The 25,720-nt window shown below is 41.2% G+C and overlaps 1 protein-coding gene across 4 annotated transcripts in view; it reads left to right on the top strand.

Moving 5' to 3' along the window:
• The window catches only part of LOC108312276 (speckle type BTB/POZ protein), an 82,001-nt gene extending 56,529 nt beyond the window's left edge, over nt 1–25,472 (top strand). For 3 of the 4 annotated variants that reach the window (XM_017540092.2, XM_017540093.2, XM_037742548.1), the window contains exons 2-10: nt 2,571–2,714; nt 3,382–3,503; nt 6,077–6,228; nt 6,352–6,479; nt 13,949–14,126; nt 17,788–17,843; nt 18,352–18,474; nt 22,392–22,534; nt 23,823–25,078. In XM_017540092.2, coding sequence (XP_017395581.1) covers nt 2,637–2,714; nt 3,382–3,503; nt 6,077–6,228; nt 6,352–6,479; nt 13,949–14,126; nt 17,788–17,843; nt 18,352–18,474; nt 22,392–22,534; nt 23,823–23,967 — 1,125 coding nt within the window. In that variant the 5' untranslated portion in view covers nt 2,571–2,636 and the 3' untranslated portion in view covers nt 23,968–25,078. Of the gene's footprint in view, nt 1–2,570; nt 2,715–3,381; nt 3,504–6,076; nt 6,229–6,351; nt 6,480–13,948; nt 14,127–17,787; nt 17,844–18,351; nt 18,475–22,391; nt 22,535–23,822 lie in introns of all 4 variants that reach the window. The other variant, XM_017540091.2, reaches the window with a different exon arrangement.
• The last annotated feature ends 248 nt before the right edge of the window (nt 25,473–25,720 follow it).

Raw genomic sequence — 25,720 nt, 5'->3', positions numbered from 1 at the left:
AAGTGTCTTATATTATTTTCCCAGTCTCCTTCTTCTCCCTCCTTCTCTCAGTATGAAACTGATATATAGGCTGTCAAGGCTTTTTTTTTTTTTTTCACTTTTACTGCATCATGTATCTGTAAATAATATGTAAACCATAAATTTGCATAAATAATGTACTATACATGTCATTCCTAAACTTGCTTTTTAAAATTAGCACTGTGTTTGGTATGCATGTTGCTATAGATCTAGTTCGTTAATTTTAAATCCTGAAGTAGAATTTTCCATTATATGGAAATAATACAAATTATTCCCCTACTGAAGGATTTTTAATTTGTTTCTAGTTTTTCACTGTTATAAACAGTGCCACATTGAACACCCTTGTCTGTGTCTTCTTGTGCCCACATATGGAGTTTCTCTAGGGCAGCAGTTCTCAAAATGTGGTTCCAGGAACACTACCTCAGGATCATCTGGGAACTTGTTAGAAATGCAAACTTGGGCCCATCCCAAATCTCTGAATCAGAAACTCTGGGGGTGGGGCCAGCAATCTGTTTAAAAGGAGATTCTGGTGCGCTCTACACTTCAGAATCACAGCTCTAGCACTTGTATAGTTAAAAGTGGAATTACTAAGTTTTAGGGTACATGTATTTTCAACTTTACTAGATACAGCCAATTGATTTTATAGAATTCTTTTTATGGAATCAATTTTTACATATTTGTTAAGTCCCTTATTACAAGCTTTTTTAAAGTTTGTCTTTTGGCTTTGTTTATGGTACTTAAAAATTGTAACCAAATTTTTTTTTTTTTTTGAGATGGAGTCTTGCTCTGTCACCAGGCTGGAGTACAGTGGCGCAATCTCAGCTCACTGCAACCTCTGCCTCCTGGGTTCAAGCGATTCTTCCACCTCAGCCTCCCGAGTAGCTGGGACCACAGGCGCGTGCCATCATGCCTGGCTAACTCTTTTGTATTTTTAGTAGAGATGGGGTTTCACCGTGTTGGCCAGGATGGTCTTGATCTCTTGACCTCGTGATCCGCCCGCCTCGGCCTCCCAGAGGATTACAGGCGTGAGCCACTGCGCCCGGCCAAAATTGTAACCAAATTAAAAAAATTGTGGCCAGGTGTGGTGGCTCATCCCTGTAATCCTAGCACTTTGGGAGGCCAAGGTGGGCAGACTGCTTGAGTCCAGGAGTTTGAGACCAGCCTGGGCAACATGGGAAAACCCATCTCCAAAAAAAAATATTAAAAATTAGCAAGGTGGTATGGTGGTGCACACCTGTAGTCCCAGCTACTCGTGAGGCTGAGGTGGGAGGACTGTTTGAGCCTGGGAGGCAGAGGTCATAGTGAGCCAAGATTGTGCCACTGTACTCCAGCCTGGGTTACAAAGTGAGACCCTGTCTCAAAAAGTAAAAATTATATATATTTGAGGTATGCAACGTAATATTTTGATTTGCGTATGCATAGTGAAATGATTACTATAGTCAAACCAATTAACATATCCGTTATCTGACAGTTACCGTGCGTGTGTGTGTGCATGCATAGGTAATAAAAGGAGCTAAAAACCTGTAATACAATGTTATTAACTATAGCCCTCCTATTGTACATTAGATCTCTAGATGGATTCATCCTATCCCTCTGCAACTTTGTTCCCTTTGACCTACACCTCCCTGTTCCCACTCCCTCATCCCCAAGTTCACCAGCTTTTCAAATGGCTTTGGTATTTAGAAAGGCTTTGGAGGGAAGAATTTTGAGTTGGATTTGATTTGCTACTGAGACACCCCATTGAGATATATAGCAGTTATTTGAGAATCGTCTGAGGCTTATGAGAGAAGTGATAGTTGTAGAGATTTGGAAACATTTGTATAAAGGCAGAAATTTGACATGGTTGGGATGGATGAAATTGCCATAAAGATATGTGACTGATGAAAAACAAACAAAAAATTGCCATAAAGAGAATGTAGATTGAGGATTAAACCATGGGAGCAACAGTAGACAAAGATAATCTGGTAAAAGAGGCTGAGGAATGATCACAAGGCAGAGTAAGGAGAAGAATCTGAAACATGAGTGGTGACAAGAATGTAAGCAGGGAGAGATCACGAATGCTGCAGAGAAAGGAATACATCTAAGAAAGGTGTAAAAATGTTGCCTTTCAAGAGAGCAGCTAGCAAAGGGTTGAGGAATAGAAGACTCCTTAAGTTTCAGTAAAGGTTAGGAGAAGATGAAGCAAACTTAAGAGAGGGTAACAAGGTCATTTTGCTTTACTAGAGTATTTATACCCCAAAGGAAGGGGCCCATGGCAAGTTTGGTGTTAACGAGTCTATCTTCTCTTCAGGCAGCCTTTTCATAGATATACTTTAAATACCCTTTGAGTAAATTTATTCGCAATATTGTGCAGAGGTATAGAGTGATATAATTGTGACTAGGCGATTACTTTATATTAGGTAGTCTTCTCTGATGTTAACATTTAAATTTGGGACCTCAATGGTAAGGAGCCACTCAAACAAGACAAAATGTCCAGTATCTAGCTGGTCAAACAATAGTTGGGATAGTATCTCAATAATCTAATAAAATTCTTGCTTCTTGGATCTGACCAGGGTGAAGAGAGAACAGAAATCTTTGCCCCCTGACGTTGGAAATCTCGTTTAACCTTCAAACTGGCGATGTCAAGGGTTCCAAGTCCTCCACCTCCGGCAGAAATGTCGAGTGGCCCTGTAGCTGAGAGTTGGTGCTACACACAGGTAAGTTCAAGTTTTCACCCTGTGAATCTTGCATTTGGGGAGGGTTTGGTGGACAAAAGGAGTAGGATTGCTTTTCCACATTGGGCTTCCTGCTTTCTCTGGAACACAACTGCCAAAGAGCAGATAGATAAGGTACTTGTTAACCTTAGGTTCCTTAGTTTTCCACGTGGAATCTGAATTCCCTAGGCTAGTGTTTTTCAGTGGAGATTGAAAGGGAGAATCTTTGAAACTAGATCCACTTACATTGCCCTTGATGAAAATGTGTTCTAAGTTTCCTTTGTTGGGGAAATAAATTTGAGATGGGCAACTCCAGGCAGTGACATCAGCATTTTAATTACAGAGACCCATTTTAAGTACAGTTTTATCATATGCTTTCCCAGCTCTGTTCATGGTGGTGGTGGTGGCCACTCTTTTTTTTCCTGTCCATATTTCTCTCACTTTCCATCCAGTGTTTCTCAGCAGCTGAAAAAAGTTACAAAAGCTATTGGTCAGTGTGAGATTTCTTAAAATGTGGATGAGGAAACCTAAGGGTAAGAAGAAGCTGAAAACTGCTGTCTTTCTATCAGGATCATGCAGAGGGAGGGAGGGAAATGATGATCTACTCTTCAGCCTGCTTTTTCTGGTTGTCCACTTCCTATTTAATTGCTTCCTGTTTTTCTATCAACAGATCAAGGTAGTGAAATTCTCCTACATGTGGACCATCAATAACTTTAGTTTTTGCCGTGAGGAAATGGGTGAAGTCATTAAAAGTTCTACCTTTTCATCAGGAGCTAATGATAAACTGAAATGGTGAGGAAGAATACATCTAGCTGTAAAAATTTTTCTAAAGCTGTCTGTTTTGTTTGGCTTTATGGGACACTGACGGGAATGTAAGTTCCATGAAGACAGGGACTTTGTTTTTTTCTTACTGTATTTCCCAGTGCCTAGCACAGTGCCTGGCACATAATAGGTACTTATTAAATATTTGTTGAATTAATTCAATGAGTATATCAGAGATCAGCAAATTCAAGCTATAGGGTAATGCAAACAAGTAAAGAAGGCCAGTGTTATAAATGATATCCATAAATGGAATGACTGGTGAATGCTTGGCAAACTAGGAAGTGTTTTTCTAAAAGAGGTGCTGGCTACTCAGCTCCAGCTAACTATAGCTATGTATGAGTAAGGGCTGACCCTTGCCAGATTTTCTGATTTTTCAAGAAAAGCAAGAAATCTAGATTTTAACATACAATTTCTTTACTTTTAAATTGCCTGCTTTTAAATAAGAAAGGGGATTTATTTGCATATGTAACTGTATTAACAGGGTATAGGTTAGGTTTGAAGGTAGCTTGATCCAGCAAGCCAGTGGTTAGAGTAAGAACCCCATCTCTCTCCTGGCCCTGCTCTCCACGCTCTTGGACATCTCAGGTCTGGCTTCCCTTGTGCTTGAAGGTTGACTGGCAGTAGCAATGGACGTAATCCACTACAAGCCAGCAAAAGTCTTTGAGCTTTCTCTGAAGTAACTGTGTGGCCAGGGATATGTCATACATGCACTGATTGTTTTATGTCTGCATTCCCTGAACTAATCCCTAGAGCAGGGGAAATATGATCCAGGAGTGGGGATCAGCTTCATTCAAACTATGCATCATCTTGCCTGAGGAGCAGGCAGTTAAGGATACAGCCATATACCCACTGCAAAGACCAAAACGCATGTCCCTGAACCACCAGTTTTGACCTCTGATAACCCACCAAAAGTTGTTTTTTCATTCATTTAGTATTTATTGGCTATATATTGTGCATTGTACTATTAAGTTTTGAGAGAGATGTTTATTCTTAGATGCTGTATTTAAATCCTCGTCATTAGCAAGGTATATAGTAATTTATGTGGCATATGCGGTCCCTAGAGAGACACTGGATTGGGCCACCTTTTTGAGAGAGGTGCAGTAATACTGACAAGGCCTAAGGATACTTATGGCCTATGTATTGCATGTGGTAGAAGCAGTGTCTGAAACACATGCATTTGACTAATGACATTCACAACTTAGTTCAACCTATTCTGTCTGAATTTTGTTTTGATCTCTTCATAACAGATTGGCATCTCTAACTATTAGAAGACCGGCCTGGCATTCTGTGTTGTATAATGGGAATTTACTGTCTCTGTCCTTCCTTCATTTTACCTCCTTTATTTTAGTCTTAGAATATTATTGCCTGATTGGTAAAATATCTATAAAACATTATGTATATTATCGTTATCTTTTTTTTTTTTTTAAGACACAGCTTCATTCTTGTTGCCCAGGCTGGAATGCAGTGGCGCGATCTCAGCTCACTGCAGCCTCTGCCTCCTGGGTGTAAGCAATTCTCCTGCCTCAGCCTTCTGAGTAGGTGTGACTACAGGCACCCGTCACCACACCTGGCTAATTTTTGTATTTTTAATAGAGACTGGGTTTCACCATGTTGGCCAGGCTGTTATTGAACTCCTGACCTCAGATGATCCACCCGCCTCGGCTTCCCAAAGTGCTGGGAGTCCGTGGATCACCTGAGGTCAGGAGTTCAATATCAGCCTGGTCAGGTCAGGAGTTCAGTCACCTGAGGTCAGCCATTGTGCTCAGCCCATTTTTTTTTTGGAGACAGAGTCTCACTCTGTCCCCCTGGCCGGAGTACAGTGGTGTGATCTCGGCCCACTGCAACCTCTGCCTCCTGGGCTAAAGTGATTCTCCTGCCTCAGCCTCCGGAGAAGCGGGGATTACAGGTGCCCACCACCATGCCTGATATTTTTAGTAGAGACAAGGTTTCACCATATGGGCCAGCTGTTCTCGAATTCCTTATCTCAAGTGATCTGCCTGCCTCAGCCTCCCAAAGTGCTGGAATTACAGGCGTGAGCCACCGCACCCCAGCCTGTCGTTTGCTCTTTAAAAGCTGACTCAGATTGCTTTAGAAAAGTGGTTCACATCCAGGTGTGGTCGCTTATTCCTGTAATCCCAGCACTCTGGGAGGCTAAGCCAGGTGGATTGCTTGAGGCATTCAAGACCAGCCTGGGCAATATGGTGAAACCCCATCTCTACAAAAATTAGCTGGGCATGGTGGTGCCCACCTGTAGTCCCAGCTACTCAGGAAGCTGAGGTGGGAGGATCACCTGAGCCCAGGGAGATTGAGGTTGCAGTAAGCCATGATGACACCACTTGCACTCCAGCCTGGACAAAAAAGTATGACCTGTCAAAAAAAATTAAAAAAGAAGAGAAAAGTAGTTCCTAAGTATCATTCTACTGGATTATATTCTTCTGTGGGGCCTGGATTTGTTCTTTAAATATCTCCCTCTTGAGTCTGATGTTCCATTTCTATCAACATGGTTGCTTTTGACATTTCTTTTTTCTACCTGTTTTGGAAAGGTGTTTGCGAGTAAACCCCAAAGGGCTAGATGAAGAAAGCAAAGATTACCTGTCACTTTACCTGTTACTGGTCAGCTGTCCAAAGAGTGAAGTTCGGGCAAAATTCAAATTCTCTATCCTAAATGCCAAGGGAGAAGAAACCAAAGCTATGGGTAAGTGTTGTCCTCTTTGTTCAGCTCTTAACTTTCATATCCAGCAGCTTCATACACTGACAAGTTGTGGATTTGATCTGCTTCTTGTGTAACCTTAAATGTGACTTTTTTTTTCCACCCCAGAGAGTCAACGGGCATATAGGTTTGTGCAAGGCAAAGACTGGGGATTCAAGAAATTCATCCGTAGAGATTTTCTTTTGGATGAGGCCAACGGGCTTCTCCCTGATGACAAGCTTACCCTCTTCTGTGAGGTGAGTCCTTGTATTCTGCTGAGTCTAGCAGTTCCCAGACCTGATGAGTATTGGTAGACTTAATTATATTGTATCAGGGATATAGAGTAAGAAAAATCCCCAAGTGGAGTAGTGCTGCACAGTTATTTATGTGACTGATTGAGCTACCTGATGATTTCAAGGTTGTTGGGCATGTCAGCTTTCTGCTTGTTACTGTTCTTAAAAACAAAGATTGTGTGCTGTCCTGGTATGTGTCTGTTTTAAGTTGCTTTGGTCAGGAGTTTTCACTGTGGGTTTTTTTCAGATAGTATTTGAAAGGACTGTCACTTCAAGCTAAATATGTGTATCTGTTCCTTATACTTTCTGGCTCCTCCTTAAGGGTGAGGGCCACGTGTGTTTGCAATTACTTTCCTTTCCTGCTCTTTGAACTAGATTCTTATCAAGAGTTGAGTGCCTATGGTTTGTCTTGCTGGAGTAATTGTGAAATAGGAAGGTGAGAACCATTTTTTTTTCCTCGGGTGAAGGCTATTTACAGCCCTCTAACTCACACTTAGCTCGGAGAGTTAGCTGTAGTCAGTTAGGAAAGTCCTCTCACCAGTGACCTAAGAGCCTTTCCCAGGTTTACAGGAGAAGCCTTGAAGTAAAATTCCCAAACCAAGAATGAGTTGGAAAGTGGTTTCTTTAATGAGTATATACTGATTAGTCATTTCATGCTGTTACGAATACATTCAGAAGTACAAGCTCACAGTGTAATAAATGAATAAAATCTCCAGTCAGCTGGGGCATTAGTGTTCCCTGCACATAGTGTGGTCGAGGAACCACTTCCTGAGCAGCACCGCTTGATAATAATCAACAGTGTATCATCATGGGGGATGGTACAGTTGTTCCCCAATTGCCAACTCACTCTGTCAAATAATAGGCTCACACTGTGAGTTAATGACCGTTTCAAAGGCATGTCACCACCTGAGAGCAGGGAAGGGAGTCCCTTAGGAATCTTACCCTTTTGCAGAAAAGGCCTGGCTGTCAGTAGCAGGCTTCTGTATTTCTTTCTTTCTGGTTTTTTTTTTTTTTTTGGGATGGAGTCTTGCTCTGCCACCCAGGCTGGAGTGCAATGGTGTGATCTCGGCTCACTGCAACCTCTGCCTCCCAGATTCAAGTGATTCTCTTGCCTCAGCCTCCCGAGTAGCTGGGATTACAGGCATGTGCCACCAGGCCTAGCTAATTCTTGTATTTTTAGTAAAGATGGAATTTTACCGAATTGGCCAGGCTGGTTTCTCGAATTCCTGACCCCAAGTGATCCGCCTGCCTCGGCCTCCCAAAGTGCTGGGATTACAGGCATAAGCCATGGCGCCCAACCAGCCTTCTGTATTGCAACAGAGTGGTTGCAAATGTTTAGAAAGCTTTGGAGGCAGTTTCTTACAGTACCACACTACGTATGTAAAATATTGCTTGCATAAATTGCTATCTCCTCTCCTTTTTAATTGCTAAGCAAGAAGGAAATACTAGAGTGATAGCATCTATAATAAATACATACAATGTGGCAGTTCTTTTATGTCTGATAAACTTGAATTTGCATTCTGTGTAAATCTAACTGGTCACAGATTATACTCAGTTGCCTGAATGAAGAAATGAGAACAATTAGTTGGTTTTACATGAGGTTAGATGTTATATAATCAGACCACAGTTTGAATCTTCACCTAGAGACTTGCATTTCAGAAAATCTTAAAAATAGTAGAAGATGCTAGTTTTTGTTGGAAATGAAAGCCAATCTTGAAACTGTTCTCTGAAGAAAATCTCCCCTAAATACCGCATCTGGCAATATTAGGCAATGCAGTAACCTTTACTGCAGCTTTTTTGAGTCCACAGTGTGTCCAGCCTTTTCTCATATGCTTCCCCCTCTCTCCCCTATCCATTCCAGCTGCTCCAACCCCTGTCTTCACAGTCTTGATTTGGAAACCAGTTGGCCTGCCCTCACTTGGCAGTCTCTTATCCTGTGGTTAAATCTGAGGCCAAGTTCCAGCTCGGTCTCTCTCTCCCTTCACTTCCCCATATGAAATTCTCTTAGGAGAAATCCTGTGGTTAAGTTTAGATGTGCCTTGACTTAGATGGGAAGTGAGATGACACTTTGGAAACGAGGAGATGTTGAACAGAGAAACGTCTGCTGGGTTCTGCTGATGCCATCGGTTTCTTACCATCGAACCAGGTGTGCCATCTGTTCCTCTCACACTTCTCTGTTGGCCACAGGTGCTGAGTGTTGCTTCTCATACTTGGGCTTATGCCTAGTGAGACTTGTTTCTGTTCCAAGGCTCTCTGTGGACTTAGTAGCATTCAGCGTTGCAAGACGGTTGCGTGGGGGTGTGTATTGGATGTGTGGATTTTAAAGATGTCTGCAGCTCATCTCGTCATCTCAGTTCTTAGCACTTTTCATAGGTAGATCATTTTTGGTGCACATTTTATCCCTTTGACCTGTTGTTTCCCTTCTATCGGTGAAATATTTATAAATGTATTTGTTTTAATTCGTATTTACATTTTATTTATTATTGATTTAATTAGTATTTTCTTATTGTTTAGAGGCTTTTTTGAAGTTGATGTCCATATAGAAATCTCGGTTCTGAATACCCCAGTGCCCCATGCCTCACCCAGCCTTTGGCTCAGGCACTTCTTATTCTCATCTTGATATAATAAACATGGTGTTTCATAGGGCTTTTGGTGCTCCCAGAGGCCACAAGAGGGACTTCTACGGTGAAAGACAGCAGCACTTATTTATCTGTGGTCTTTATTTCAGTGGTATTACTGTTGCTAAATGTTTAAATGATTGTGGAATCTGAGAATGATGAATGGGTGGTCTTGTTTATAATGTGCCCTACATGGAGTTCACTTTCAGACAAGATCAGGCGTGTTCAGGATGATATGACCGTAGACACCGAGATCACTTTCAATTCTCAGTGATGTTTCACCTATTAGGAAATGTGGCACTCTGTGAGCCAGGTTTAGTGCTATTTTCTTCATTTCATGTTACAAGGGAAAGAAGCAGTGTGTAGGGAGTCAGGTAATTTTTCCTAACATTGTGCAGCAAACTAGTGTGAGGGTCACGTCAGCTCCCTATTATTTACCTCTAGTCCACTGTACTACACTGACGGGAGCTGAATGCCATTCACCCAGGAAGCACAGACTCTCCCAAGTTTTCTTGATGGAGCATTTACTTTGGTAATAAAAGAGAGAGACATGAGAGCCAGGCAAGGTGGTGCACACGTATGGCTCCCAGCTACTCCTGAGGCTGATGCAAGAGGATCACTTGAGCCCAGGAGTTCGAGGTTGTGGTGTGCTGTGATTGTGCTTGTGAGCAGCCATTGCACTCCTACCTGGGCAACATAATTAGTCCCTGTCTGCCTGTCTGTACAAAAATAAACAGAGACATGAAAACATGTTTAAATTCCTTTTTAAATTTTCTCTTTAATAATTTGGTCCACAGAAAATCTTCATGAAATATTTCAGCTTCTGTTGACCCTTCTCTCCAATTATTTACATAGAAAGCAAATAGCCATTAGCAATAAAGATGCATTGTATTCTAACTTTACCATATATGCCTTTGACAGGTAGATAGTCCCAGTGTCTCTCTGTGATATTGCAATTAAAGATGAAATATGAAATAACATACAAATGTGAAATATCCAGACACTAATCATCTTTATTTTATATTTTTAAGAGATGGGATCTTAATCTTGCACAGGCTGGAGTGCAGTTGGTTAATCATAGCTCACTCTATATAACCTGTAATTCTAGCAGTTTGGGAGGCTAAGGTAGGAGTATCATTCAAGCCCAGAAGTTTGAGGCCAGTCTGGGTAACACAGTAAGACCCTGTCACTACAAAAAATTTTTAAATTAGCCAGGTATGCTGGTACATGCCTGTAGTCCTAGCTGCTTGGGAGGGTGAGGCAGGAGAATTGCTTAAGCCCAGGAGCTGGCGGCTATAGTAGGCTGTGATCACACCATCACCAATGCACTCCAGCCTGGGCAACAGAGGGAGACCCTGTCTCTAAATTTTAAAAATAATAGTTTTATACATGCATATGTGGAGCGCACACATGCACACACACGCACACACACTTTTAATAGCCTGGGAATATGTATTTTTGCCAAATTTTAAATAAGTGGATCTATTCATTTTTACCTTTTATCCTTTAATTATTGGATTATTTGAATATATTATTTGTACTGGATGAAAATACCAATATTTGATTGTTCTTGACCTACACAAATGGTGATTTAATAGGTAACATTATTGTAGGTTATGAAGCATGAGAATATAGTTAACCTACCACCCAACCTAAAAATGTGACCAGTAACTTGGAACTAACCTGCATATGCTTCTCCCCAATCCCTAAGATTTGATTCCCCACTCAGAGGATGATAAATAGCTATTTTGAATTTTATGTTATTGTGCACTTGTTTATTATTTGTATGTCTGAATAATATATTGTTTAGGTTGCTTGTTTTGGAGCTTTATAAAAATGATGTCAGACTGTATGTAGTCATCTGAGACTTGCTTTTTTCATATTATGTTTCTAACATTTATATAACTATACTTCATCCATATTTATCACTGTGTATAATAGTCTGTGTGAATGTATAATTTATTCACTCTTTTGCTGATGGACATTTAGGTTGTTGCTAATCTTTTCTAGTAGAAATAGTGCTTCTGCTGTAAATAATTTGTAGGCAGTGTCTATTTTTCTTAGATTGTTTTAATTATATAGAAGTTAAAAAATGTATTTCCCTGGGTTTTACTTTATGTATAGATTAAATGTACAAGAATTGGCACAATCTTTAGTTTTTTAGGAAATTTTCTTTTTTAAGAAAAGGATTGACTTTAAAAGTGAGACCCTTTTACAACTTGAAGTTAAGGGGATTATACAGCCTTCCTGAGACATTTTCATGCAGTCATTTATAAGATGACATAAATGTCACAGTCACGTCATCCTCACAGCTGCAGTTCTGAATGAGTCTCTACAGTCAACTTTATAGGCATTAAAAAAAATCTTTAGTTTTTCTCAAAATGGTCTCATTTTAGCATCATCATTTGCAGAGGAAAACAATCCCTTTCTAAGTTAAAAGTTTGGGCTCTGAAGACTCATTTGTGAATGCCATTTAGAATTTATTTTTAATTAAGCGTATTTAATGTTGGTGAGAGGTGCCAGACATTCAGAGCCCTGGAGACTCCAGGCATCTATATATCTACAGAACAAGCCTAGCTCAGACAATAAAGGTACATTCTCTTTCCTGCCATGTTCCTGTCTGTGTCCAGAGAGAGGAATTGCCCCAGTGAGAAATGTCACAGTCTTTGGGCCCCGCTCATTACCACATGTACATCTAACCAGCAGAAGGCCCACTGGTAACCATGGTTTGATTATGTGAAATTCAGTTTAGCTCTTCTTGCCAATTCATTTCACCCAGTCTACTAAATTGCCATCAAGTGTTAATGACTTTGGGCTCTTGTCAACCTGGTTTAATTCAAGCTAGGGACCCAGTGCCAAAAGCATTCTCCATTCCCTTCATTGGCCTTCCCAGGAGATTCCTGCCTTTCCCTGTGAGAAAGTTGAATTTAATTGGTCTTTTCCTTTTTTTTTTTTTTTTTTTTTTTTTTTTTTTTTTTTTTTTTTTTTTTTTTTTTAATTAGTATTTTGGAGCCATAACTAAGAACAGGCAACTTCTACTTTTGGTGTTAATGTTATATCAAAGAAGTGAGGGCATTAATATGAGAAAGTGGCAGAAACAAATTAGAGATCTTACAGAGGACAAGAGAGAATCTCTGTGGGATAGTTTGTACTGGGTCCTAGGCTATTAAAATAATGTTATAATCTGGCTCTGATAAATGTGATACTAATGCCAAGTACATTCATAATTGATTAACTTGGCTGCTTCATTGCCCAAGACCATAACAGCTAGTTTTAAACAAATGAATAAATTTCTTGACCTGATAGTAAATATCTCACTCCTGCACAGAAGGAACTACAGGTCATTAACTTTGCCTCTGGGCTTATGACTGCATTTAAGGGATGACTTGCATCTTGAAGGTTAAAAGAAATCTGGGTCATTAAGGATGTTCCTAAGCTGTCTTTTTCATCTTACCTTTAGGAATAGCAAGAGTGAGGAGCTAATTCTCAAGGTTTTTTAGTTCTGCTTTGAATTTAACTTTTCTAACAGAATGTGATGTAGGAGATGGAGATGAAGCATAACAATGATTGTGAGGCAGACGACTGATCTACAGGGTCCTGTCTACAGTTTGGCAGCTGACATTTATTTTATGATGTATGATTTATAAATCCTTGTATTGGGTGCCCTAACCAATTTATTTCAGTTTCACTGACCCACCTAGAAGTTAACTTGATTTTTTAAATCTAGGCTGTACTGGTTAAAACATGCTTCTGCTGAATTTATAGTGGGGAGTTGGGATTCCTTTATAAACCTATCATCATCATTCTCTTCCAAAGCTGTAAGTGCCTGTGTAGCTGTAGCCAGGCATCTTGGATGTCATTATCACAACTGACTAAAGGTATAGAAGTTGTGGGACACTCACCCAGTTATCACTACTAGAAAGAGCTTCCAAGTCTGACCCTCACTGATAGGGGGTCAATAATATCATGTTCATTAAACTAATATTTTTGAAGAAGTGCCAGTTATTTACCAGGCCCTGCCAAGGATGCATTTTATGTGCATGTTCTCGACCTAACTAAAATAAGTGCTTTTAGGCTTCAGTTATTAGATTTGGTGAGGTGCAGTGGCTTGCGCCTATAATCTCAGCACTTTGGAAGGCCAAGGATGGAGGATCACTTTGAGCCCAGAAGTTCAAGATAACCCTGGGGAACATAGTGAGACCTTGTCTCTGTAAACAAATAAAAAATCAGTCAGACGTAGTGACATGCACCTGTTGTCCCAACTACTCCAGAGGCTGGAGTGGAAGGATCACCTGAACACAGGAGGTCAATGCTGCAGTGAGCTATGATCATGCTACGGCACTCCATCTGGGGCGACAGAGTGAGACTGTGTCTCAAAAAAAAAAAGTTATTAGATTCTTGTCGCTAGAGTTTAATTTAAATGGTAATATTTTTAGGAGTTCTTTTTATTTAACTTAAGGCAAAATAAGGTAAATACTTGAGATTGAACATTTGTTTGTGTTATGCCTCTCTGGCATCTTTGCCCAGGTTTGTAGTCCAAGGGAGGTGAAGCTTATTAGAAACTGGAGGAAAAGGAGATTTGTGGGGCTCTCTCCCCATTGTCCTGAGATAGTATAGAATAAATTTGATTGTGACAGATAAGGAGTTACTTGATCCAGGGATAAAGCCTTGATTTGTGGAGGTGGTTTCAAGATGATATGATTAATATTAATATCTGAATGTACTACAGCAATGAGATAAAAGTCGTCTCTCTATCTGCTGGCAAAAAAATTCCTGGTAACAAAACCTTGGCTTGTGTTTCCTTGTCTTTCACAGGTGAGTGTTGTGCAAGATTCTGTCAACATTTCTGGCCAGAATACCATGAATATGGTAAAGGTTCCCGAGTGCCGCTTGGCAGATGAGTTAGGAGGACTGTGGGAGAATTCCCGGTTCACAGACTGCTGCTTGTGTGTTGCTGGCCAGGAATTCCAGGCTCACAAAGCTATCTTAGCAGGTTGGTATTTATTCACGAGGAAATTTATAGTTTTGGTGAAATGAGGAAAACAAGAGATTGCATAATCACCTTTTGAACAACTTCAACTTTTTGAACTTGATCACAAAACAAACTGCAGCTAAATATATCTTTGTATTCTGGTAACAGTAATGCTCAGAACCAAAAAAAACCAGCTCTCTATAAAATGACATTTCTGTATTTCCTCTCTGTAGTGGACCTAGACCATCATTTTCAAGGAATGGATGATGACGTACAAAGGTATTAAATGCCTTTGCCCCTAGAGAGTAGGTGTCAGACTACCGGTTAAGGGCAGGTATCATCCCCTAGATAGAGGCTTAGGATGTAATGGAGAGGATTCTATAATCAGGGCTAAATACCATCTAGCTAGTCCTCAGCCCTGGAGGGCTTAGCCCTCTCTCCAATTTAAACATACTCAAAGAATGAAACTGTTGCCCCGACATGGAGGATCAGGTCTTGCTCTAATAGGCCCATGGTTTTCAAGACGAGGGAGATTGACACCAAGAAGGAACTGATGAGGAAGGACTGACTTCACTGCCCAGGGAAGGGTAACAGTCACCTTCTTAAAACTTCTCTAAGACCATAAGACCAAACAGGAGATTTCATGAACCTTCAAGTAACACACCTCTTACCAAGACCCTCACCTCTGTCATTCTAAAGTGCACACCTGGTAAAACCTCAATCTGCCTCAGTCTAAACATTTTCCTGTTCCCTCTCACAACTGTTACTGTGTGATACTCAAGGAATTCACCAGGTGCAATAGCTCGCGCCTGTAATCCTGGCATATTAGGAGGCCAAGGCAGACGGATCACCTCAGGTCAGGAGTTCGAGACCAGCCTGGCCAACATGATGAAACCTCATCTCTACTTAAAATACAAAAATTAGCTGTGCGTGGTGGCATGCGCCTGTAATCCCAGCTACTCCAGAGACTGAGACTCCTGTCTCTGGAGTAGCTTGAACCTGGGAGGCAGAGGTTGCAGTGAGGTGATATTGCGCCACTGCACGCCAGCCTGGGGGACAGAGCAAAACTCCGTCTTGGGGAAAAAAAAAAAAACCCAAGGAAGTCTGTAACTCTTTGGTTAGTATCTCCACACTTAGCTAGGCCCTCAACACCACCAGTAGTTTTTCTACAGATACACAAGCAAGTCCCTTTCTTAACAATAGCTGTCTCAAACCTTAACCACTCTTTCTTCCAAACTCCTAAAAGATGACCTTGCCTACTTCCTCCAAGAGAAAAGGAGGTCCTTTTGTATGAACTCCCTCAACTCCTGCCTCTCACCTCACCTGCATTCTCAGTGCAGGTGTTCTTCCTTGTGGAAAAACAGACTATTTTCTACTTCTGCTCTGTTTTATATCCCATCTTGCCTTCGTAGAAACCTTACTCCACTGGTTATACCGTTGCTATCTGGTCTCTTCACTAGCTGTCTTTCTGTTACTGCCTCTTCACCTTCAGCCTGTAAACAGGCTCTAAGCTTCTCGCTCTAGTTATTCTCTCTCTTTTCCCCAAAGCTGAGTTTCTTGAGTTAGCATATTCACTTTCTACTTCTTTACTCTCACTTGTCCTCAGTTCACCTCTGGGCTGTGAAAGCAGTTTTTCAAAATTATGTGATCTACTAGTTCCCAAATTTGAAGGACTTTAGTTCATATACTACGACTCCTCTCTCCTGGTTCTGTGGTTGCTTCTAACGTGTGGTCTCCTCATTTCTGCTTTTTCCATCCCTTTATACTTTGGTGAGCCCTAAGGATCTGCTTCAGTTCTGTTTTGATTCCACTTCTTCCTCAGTGGTTTCATTTATTCCCATTGCATCAGCTGCTGCCTGTGTACTGAGGACCCTCAAGACCTAGCTGCTTTGGACCTTGCTTCTGTATGAAAAGTACCAGGCCTTTAGTCTTAAATTTCTGATCTATATTTATGTAGTACTCTATAGTCTATAACCCTTCTGATAAGAGCAATGAGGATTCATATCATTTTGGCATAAATTAAAATACCGAGGTTCAGAGGATTAAATGATTTGCACAAGAATATGTGGTTAGGAAATGGTAGGGCTAGGCCAGGTGCAGTGGCTCACACCTATAATCCCAGCACTTTGGGAGGTCGAGGTGGGCCCATCACTTGAGGTCAAGAGTTCCAGACCAGCTTGGCCAACATGGTGAAACCCTGTCTATTAAAAATACAAAAATGGGTTGGGCATGGTGGCACATGCCTGTAATTCCAGCTCCTCCAGAGGCTGAGGCAGGAAAATTGCTTGAACCCAGGAAGTGGAGGTTGCAGTGAGTTGAGATCACACCCTTGCACTCCAGCCTGAGAAACAAGATTGAAACTCTGTCTCAAAAAAAAAAAAAAAAAAAAGAGACCGGGTGCCGTGGCTTATGCCTGTAATCCCAGCACTTTGGGAGGCCAAGACAATTGGATCATCTGAGGTCAGAAGTTTGAGACCAGCCTGGCCAACATGGTGAAACCCTGTCTCTACCAAAAATACAAAAAATTAGCTGGGCATAGTGGTGGACACCTGTAAGCCCAGCTACTCGGGAGGCTGAGGTAGGAGAATCACTTGAACCCAGGAGGCAGAGGTTGCAGTGGGCCAAGATTGTGCCACTGCACTCCACTCCAGCCTGGCAACTCCGTCTCAAAAAAATTTAAAAAAGAAAAAAAGAGAAATGGCAGAGCTAAAATTAGCCCTTTCTGACATAAACTATAGGCCAAAAGCTCCAGTTCCCTGGTAGCTTAGAGCTCTTCTACTCTATATTCTTCTGTCCATTCCTTCACTCTTAGGTAATGGTTGGATCTCAGCTTTGACCAAAACCCCTGATTTATTTGACAACATGAAAAAATTTGAGTTCTTAGCCATTTTATTACTTTTGGTGGTTGAGATTATTTACTTATTTTTCATGGTGTTCATTGGACTAGAATAAGGATGAGTTGGAGCACTGTTTTTCAGTCTCCATTATCCCCACCCCTAAGGAGAAAAACTAAATTTAAATTCTCCCTGATGAGAGAAATAAAATACTAAGAAGATTCTATGAGGTAGGGTTGTGCTTTAAAGGGACACAAATCGTTATAATATCTAAGGTTCCTACCCCCCACCCGCCCGCCACCTCTTTGGGGCAGTATCATCTGTGTTAGGAATTGCATAGTTTAGAAAAACAGACAGCTTGTCATAGGTGAGCATGTGCTTCATCTGGTTAGTGGATGCCATTGAGCCCAGTTCTTGACCTTCTTCCTGTGCGGTCCCTGGAGGTGCAGAAAGTGTGGTGTCTATTCCAACAAAAACACAGGTATTAGTACGCCCTGCTTGATCATAAGGGACCTTCCATTTGAACCCCAAATCCGTACAGAGAACACAGCATTGTCATCCAACATAGATAACTTAAGTAATTTCCTTGAAATATGAATGGTTGGAGTAGAACTGATAGATTATTTTGGAAGTAGTGGTTTCTTATTTTCCTTTATGTATTATAATTAGTTACTTATTGTTATAATATATAAAGAAAGGAATTTTATAATTCTGATAGAAGTTGACGCTGAGACCTTTCCTATATAGCAGTAGGATAGGAAAGAGAATGATCTCTTCCTCATGACTGGCAAAAACCAGGAGGTTTCACTGTGACAGCCTTATCTGTTTGTTTCTCTTTCTCTTTGTAGCTCGTTCTCCGGTTTTTAGTGCCATGTTTGAACATGAAATGGAAGAGAGCAAAAAGGTATGTAACAGGATGAAGACATGTCTGAAGACACGTCTGTTTAGCCAGGTATCTAGAGTCAGATGATTTCCCACTTTAGCTGCAGATTTATTTTCCTAATTATTATTTTCTTACTGTGTTACTAAAATGGAATACCAGTCCCTAAACAGACTCCTTCTGAGAGCAGAGAAAGGTGGATAGCTAAAGCAGATTGACTTATTCAGTGAGGCTGGTCATCCACACAGTTTTGGGTGAGGGTATTTAGACATACGTTTTCACTCAGAAAATTGAGGAAAAGGTGAAAGAATTAAAGAGTTGTTTTGCTGTTGTGTTTGAGAAGACAGAGATGGATTGTGCGATGGGAGAAAAGGCTATTATAATCAAGCCGGACAAAGAAGTTTCCCATTAATGTTAGGTTTTAAATGATACGAGGTTCTCTCCTCACCAGAGCTTACAATCATGAAAATAGTTTAGTTTAGGGATTTTTGTTCTGTTGGAATGTTTCTCATTTTCAGTTTTCCTGGCATAGAATCGGGTTGAAATCAATGATGTGGAGCCTGAAGTTTTTAAGGAAATGATGTGCTTCATTTACACGGGGAAGGCTCCAAACCTCGACAAAATGGCTGACGATTTGCTGGCAGCTGCTGACAAGGTAAGATAAGAATAGAAAAATAGTCAGGACCAGGAGTTATTGTGACTTCTTGAGTTTCATGAATGGGCTTCTATGTTGCATCATAGGTAAAATGAGCATACATCCTGGTTTGGCCAGGACAGTCCTGGTTTACACATACTATTCCAACACAAGTATTAATAGCACACTTTTTATTCTCAAAAGTGTCCTGCTTTGAATAGTAAACTATATGGTCACCTAACTATGGGAAAGATGGGTAAGTTTGACATTTACCTCTCCTCTTTTTTCCATCTCAAATTTAACCACAGCGATAGTAAACATTCAAATAATACTAACATTTGGATTGTGCTTTGTAATTTATAAAATGGTTTTGAGTTTATTAACATATTTAAACTTTTTTTTTTTTTTTTGAGACGGAGTTTTGCCCTTGTTACCCAGGCTGGAGTGCAATGGCGCGATCTCGGCTCACCGCAACCTCCGCCTCCTGGGTTCAGGCAATTCTCCTGCCTCGCCTCCTGAGTAGCTGGGATTACAGGCAACGTATTTAAACTTTATTAGTAAAATAGCCCTTTGTATCTGTGTGGACTCAACCAACCTCAGATCAAAAATATTTGAGAAAAAAGAAGGGGCTGGGCGCGGTGGCTCATGGCTATAATCCCACCAGTTTGGGAGGCTGAGTCAGGCAGATTACCTAAGCTCAGGAGTTTGAGACCAGCCTGGGCAACGTGGCACAACCCCATCTTTTCTAAAAAAATACAAAAATTAGCCAGGTGTGATGGCGCGTGCTTGTAGTCCCAGCTACTCGGGAGGCTGAGGCAAGAGAATAGCTTGAACTCGGGTGGCGGAGGTTGCAGTGAGCTGAGATTGTGCCACTGCTCTCCAGCCTGGGCAACAGAACAAGACTTTGTCTCCAAAAAAGGAAAAAAAAAGAAACAAGAAAAAACAGGCTGGGCACAGTGGTGCTGGGTGCGTGGTACATCCAGCCTGTAATCCCAAAATAAGGTGAAATATCAACAGATACTAGGTTGGTCTTATGAAAAATACTGAGTTTAACCAAGTCAAATAGTTGCTATTTAACTGCAGGATTTCTCAGCATCTGTAGCATGTTAATGTGTACTATGAATTTTCTAACAGGAATTATGATAGACAGCATTTCTCCAATTTAGTTTTAACCCTGCAATCCTGTTTCTCAAGGATCACCTGCAAGATTAGTGGTCCCCAAAACACATTGGGAAACTGACTTTCATTGTATAGGTACAGCAGAGTGAGAGATCAGTGTTCTGCCCTTCTAGGCCCTGCGGTCTGTGGAAACATGACCTGTGGGGAAGGGCAAAAGAATTGGTATTTACCCTGTGGAGCTTTTCCTGTGCTGGGGGACAAGTGCAGTTGGCATGAGGGTGGGAAAAGGGCACAGACCCTGCCAGCAGTAGACCCTGTGAGAAAGAAGGTTCTCAGCTGAGAGCACCCCCTCTTCCTGCCATGATGCTGCAATACCCATTGGAGGGGAAAGTGGGCTCTGGTCTAAGGACACAACAGCCTTCCAGGATTTCCTTATGGGGTAGTCTCCTACGTCCTTTTGTGCCTGAGGACAGAGAAAAGTGCCTGTGTTTATAGTGGAGCTTTTTATTGATCGGCTTTTTGGAGTGTATGTAGAAGATGGGGCAAGTAAACGCAATCAGTGTTCCCAAAGAAGAAGATTGGAATATTAACCATATCCTTCTTGTCACCTTTCAAAACTTTACGAGTACAATTAAGCAGTGTGAAAATTCCATACCTTTTAAGTCTACCTCAATTCTGACCAGGGGAAACTTGCTTTTAATGGAGACAGAAAATATTCACTGCCAGCTCTGGGAAAGTAGAAGACACAACCCAATACCTGCCTTTTATAAAGTTAATATGATTCTGCCTGATCTTTGTTCTGATTTTTAATGAAGTGGTCACTTATCCTCTGATCATCTAGATTCCATAAGGATAAGTATTGCAAGGCCCACTTTTTAGACAGAAATACTAAGGCTCAGAGTTGTATATCCACAGAGCCAAGATTAAACTTCTGCTGTGTCCCTGAGTTTTCATTTTTGCGCCTTAGCCAGAGAACCTACTGATAACCTGCTGTAAGTACACAGGGCATGGTGATCAGCCTAAACTGCCATTTCAAGGGTAGCGTTTCAGCACAATGTGTTAACTTGTGGCTTTAAAAGATAAAGCTGTTGAATCACAGCAGTGCTTTAAATTTATGAATGAGAAGTAATTGAAGGGTACATTTTCAAATTCCATTCAGATTTTCCCACTAGACAGTTTTTCCTCCAAACCTATTTGAAAACATTTTTACCTTTACACCTCTTTGTGAGTTTTAGGAAAACAGATAAGAAATCTTTCATGGAATGATCTAAACATCTAGAATTTACCCAAGAGGCTGAAACAGCTTCTTCTGAGCTTTTCCAGTCTCCTGGGGACATGTGTAATTAGACCAAAAACAAAACAAAACACGTCGGCCAGGCCTGGGAGACACAATTTCCATCTCTTGGGTAAGTACTGCCATTAGGCAGGTTTTTCAGAAGCATAATTAAGAAAAAACTTTGTCCCCAAGGGACAAGAATGGCTACTTTTGTCTAATTATGCAGTAGGGATCAGAGCTATTCACAGTAAAAGTCCTTTTAAAAGAATGTATTGAGAAAGGATAAAGAGGAAACGTCTGGGCAGCACTGTATAAAGACTGAACATTTACTAAACCTTTTTTCTCCAGCCTTTTAAAACAAAACAGCAACTTCATTTCTTGCTTATCTAATGTCATTCCTGTTTTCCATGGAAACTGTTTTCCAGGTCCTCAAATGTAAAAAATTAAAGCTGCACCAAAACCAATAAAACCTCTCTTTTGCTGCAGGAGATCACAGTGCCAGCAGATATGCTCCTCGCCCAGAATTCATAACAATGAAATTGTCCTGGTTTGACTGCCATGATTCACCCTGAAGGGGCATTGTGTCATTGAGTTCTGGGGCCTTCAAGCTGGGGCCTGTAAGGAGATTGTACATAGCTTCAGAGCAAACTGTTTTCCTGTGAACTGATTAACGACATTTTATTTTGTGCCTCTTTGTATTTCCTTTCCCTTTCCTGTCCCTGAAGTTCCTAGTAAGTTTATAATCTCATATTAGAGAACAAGTAGTAGAGTTGTATCAGAACCAATCAAGTAGATCAGATGTGCGTGCCCAGCATTAACCTAGGCTTTCCATTTCAAGAACATTTATGCCTTTTACTTAGAAAATAGGAGTTTTTAAACGGAAACTGGATTTAGGGTCTCTGCACTTTGTCCTTTTACCCTGAGAAGCTTAACCTCAACCCCAATAAAATAAGACTGTTTATCCTTTTCTATTTAAAAGGAGGCCTTTAGTTGACCCTCGTTCAGGAACAACTAGTGGCAGAGATGCTGGTAAAAGTCACCACTGGGCTCCTTTCACAGCCTGATGGGCCAGTTGGGATATCCTGCTGGGCTAGTGACAATGCTTAAGTGGGAAGGATTGTGCTTCGCCCTCTTCTGGCTGTAAATAAGGGGACGGCAGTAATGTCTCTTGACTTGAAGCAGACTAACGCCTCACTGTAACCCTAAGTGGTGAAGATTTAAGAAAGACTTTCATCACAGTCAGGAGGAGAGTAAACTTCAGGATGCAGGTCTACCCTGTAGTTGCCATTTCTCTAATAGGTAGATTTTAGAACTCTAATGGCAGCTTTCCAAGTTATCTTAGCTGTTTACATTTCAAGCTTAAACATCTAACCTTCAGAATATGGTTATGATTTATCATTGCAGTAGTAGCTTTTCATGGTCTGTGCAGTTCTGCTCAAGTATCTAGTTAATATGATGGTATGGCTTAAAAAAAAAACAGCTTCAGTAGTGGTCAGCCCAGAGCTATTGCTGCTCTGACGACAGCAGTGCTTGTGTTTTACAGTATGCCCTGGAGCGTTTAAAGGTCATGTGTGAGGATGCCCTCTGCAGTAACCTGTCCGTGGAGAATGCTGCAGAAATTCTCATCCTGGCTGACCTCCACAGCGCAGATCAGTTGAAAACTCAGGCAGTGGATTTCATCAACTAGTGAGTTGGCATCTTCAAAGTTCTTCTTTCAGAATAGTTGGATAGCTGAAGAAATGAGAAAGACTTTGAATTAGTGGGTAAAGCAGGCAAGTAGCTTCATTAACCTTTTGGAAGTTAAGTATAGAGCTTTCATCTTTTCCTTCAATTGACCGTATGGAAAATGGTTTTACTTTCATAGGTTGAATCCTATTGGTGAGTAAAGTGTTTTACTTCCTCATAGTGAATCGAATTGATGAACATAACTTGCCGGCCCGAAAAAGCTGTGTGCCTCAAACATAGTATCTTTACTTCACACTCAGTGGCTTAATAAAAGACATGTAGATTTCTAGGAGGATAGAGGTATGTTTATGAGTTGGTAAAATGTATCTCATGTTCGGTTGTAGAATGAGGAAAAGAGAAAGGATCATCAGTAGCTGCTTTCATAACACTGTTTTGAGAAAGAAATGTTCATTGCACTAGGTCTGTTCCTTCATCTAAGTGACAAATGACCTGGCAATACCACTCTCTGAAATAATATGAAGGGGCCGAGATGAGGTGTAGTTACAACATGTTCTACTCCCTTGCCCGATGGAGAGAGCAAAGGCTCGAAAAAACCCAAAGAAGAAAAGCCCTCACAACAGCAGTCTGGAGCAAGACAGGTCTGAGACATTTCAGGTGGATGAGTGACCAGTATTCAACGTAGAAAATTCCCAGTCAGGGAATAATATCCTCTAGGTCTAGTTGTAGAATTATTTTCTATGGAGTTATCAAGTGAGGCAGAAGAGGCGGGGGAGAGGCCCATCAGTGTGAGTTCCTTTGAGTGCTTCCTGTGTGCTGGACACTCGCTTGGTGCTTTTGAGATATTAACCATTGAATGAAGTACGGTTATCCTCCCCTCTTTTTTGATAATCAAGTAGGCCCCGGTGTCTGATCTGCCCTGTGGTTAAAGGCTGGTGAGTGCAAAGCCAGGCAGAAGCTCGGGGCTGTCTGGCCGAGGGAACCCAGGATCCTTCTTTATGATTGGCATGACCGGTGAATATAAGGAACATTGGATGTGTTGAGGGCCTGGGGAACATTCCGCTTCTTGTTTTTGAGAATACAGTGGCTCAAAGTCCTGGTTTTCAGACAGCAACAGCCACGGGCAAGTCACCAGTCTGTGCATTGTCTAACAAGCAAATTGTCATGCATATTAAGTGTTCTGTCTGTTTCCTGCATTGACACCCTTTCGTACATTAGGCTATCTAGGTGGCTGTTGAATTCATCCCTTGCTCACTCCCTTTGGTAACCCATTTCTCCACATTTCTCCTAGTCATGCTTCGGATGTCTTGGAGACCTCTGGGTGGAAGTCAATGGTGGTGTCACATCCTCACTTGGTGGCTGAGGCATACCGCTCTCTGGCTTCAGCACAGTGCCCTTTTCTGGGACCCCCACGCAAACGCCTGAAGCAATCCTAAGATCCTGCCTGTTGTAAGACTCCGTTTATTTTCCAGAAGCAGCAGCCACTGTTGCTGCCACTGACCACCAGGTAGACAGCGCAATCTGTGGAGCTTTTACTCTGTTGTGAGGGGAAGAGACTGCATTGTGGCCCCAGACTTTTAAAACAGCACTAAATAACTTGGGGGAAACGGGGGGAGGGAAGGGCCCAGGACTCGGGGCTATTCAACCTAATGAAAACCCTGTTGCTGCGTCACTGTGTTCTCTTTGGCCTGGCCGAGTTTGATACTGTGGGGATTCAGTTTAGGTGCTGGCCCGAGGACATCCCAGCGGTGGTACTTTGGAGCAACCTGTCTGCATCTGACTGAGGAGAACAAATCGTCAGGTGCCTGGAGCAAAAAGGAAAAAAAAAAGAAAGGACATTGAGTTTTAACAGAAGGGAAAAGGAAAGAAGAAAAGATTTTTGCAGAATTTCTCAAAAATCAGTTTGTGGATTCCAGTAGTATTTATATTGAGAGAAACAAATTTTAGTCCTTTCAGCTGTGCTAAAGCTTGGATATTTGTGAAAACTCCTCACCACCATACGAGTACCAGAACAGCTCTCTTGTTGTTAGCACTTACTGTTTGCAAGAGCAGAATACATCCTTTCATGCTTTTATGAAAAATGACAAGTGAAGGCGAAAGGGGAAGGTTATTTGATCTGGAAGATGAGTGTTCTGATGTGGTGGCTTTTGCAAAAATCTTTATTGGTGTTGAAAACTGGAAAAAATAATTCATCCAGAATTCATACTGTCTTGACAAGAACTATGGGTATCTGTTTTTAGATATTGTGGAAAATGTTTTTTGGCATTTTTCTCTGATTTTATTTCTTCTCCCCCGTCCCTTTTTCTAAAAAACAAAAACAAAAAACACAAAAACAGAACGAAAGAAGAGAAGAGAGAAGGAAATTTTATTAATTAAAAATGCTGTGTGATAAAATCCCAGCCCAGATTGCTCAGCTGTTTGTACCTGACTTGCCGCCTGCATAGGAGCCAGTTCTGTTCCTTCTGACTAGCCCCTCTTCCTCCAGGGGAAAACTTCCAAATGTTAATTTTTTTCTTTTTGAAAATATAAATAATTACTATTTTGTACCGTGTGGTATCTCTGGTCTTTTGTTTCACTCACCTGCCTTGTCTCTTGGGTCGGAATCCCTTGCTTAAGGGATTTTGAAGTCCTAGTTTTCAGCTTGCAGAGATTGTGTTTGAAATGTCTAATGAGCCGCAGGGATTTGTTGAGACTCCGTAATCTCAAGTTTTCTTTGTGAGCTATCAGCGTCTGCCAGTCTCTTGTCCTCCCTGAGCATCTCACAGTCCATATCCTGATGAGGGATCAGGCCCCTACCTCTGCCAAGGCAAGTAATGGTAGTGGGCTTTTCTGTACCCTGTATGTTTTAAGACCTAATCCCCATCTCCCTTCTCCTAACCAAATATAAAAAGATCCAGGGGACATAAATGTGGAGATTAAATAAAGGGAAATTACTGTCTCTGACTGGTTCTGTCATTGACTTGATGTGTTTCGAGAAAAGCTAATATCTGAGCTCAGAAGAATATTCTGGGCTCCCTGTCTGCCTTTTTTGTGGCGGTTAGGTCAGTGGGATATACTGAAGAATGCATAACCGTTTGGCCAATGTGTGTATTTTTTACCTTTCATGGAACCTCAACCTCTTTCCTTCCATTTTCCATCAATGGACCTTAGACTTTTTAAATTTTCCAACTTTGATTTCTCTTACTACCT

Source organism: Cebus imitator, unplaced genomic scaffold, assembly GCF_001604975.1.
Source record: "Cebus imitator isolate Cc_AM_T3 unplaced genomic scaffold, Cebus_imitator-1.0 Scaffold123, whole genome shotgun sequence".
NCBI classification, from domain to species: Eukaryota; Metazoa; Chordata; class Mammalia; order Primates; family Cebidae; genus Cebus; species Cebus imitator.
Note: the sequence above shows the minus strand (reverse complement) of the source record. Positions and strands in the feature narration are given on the sequence as shown.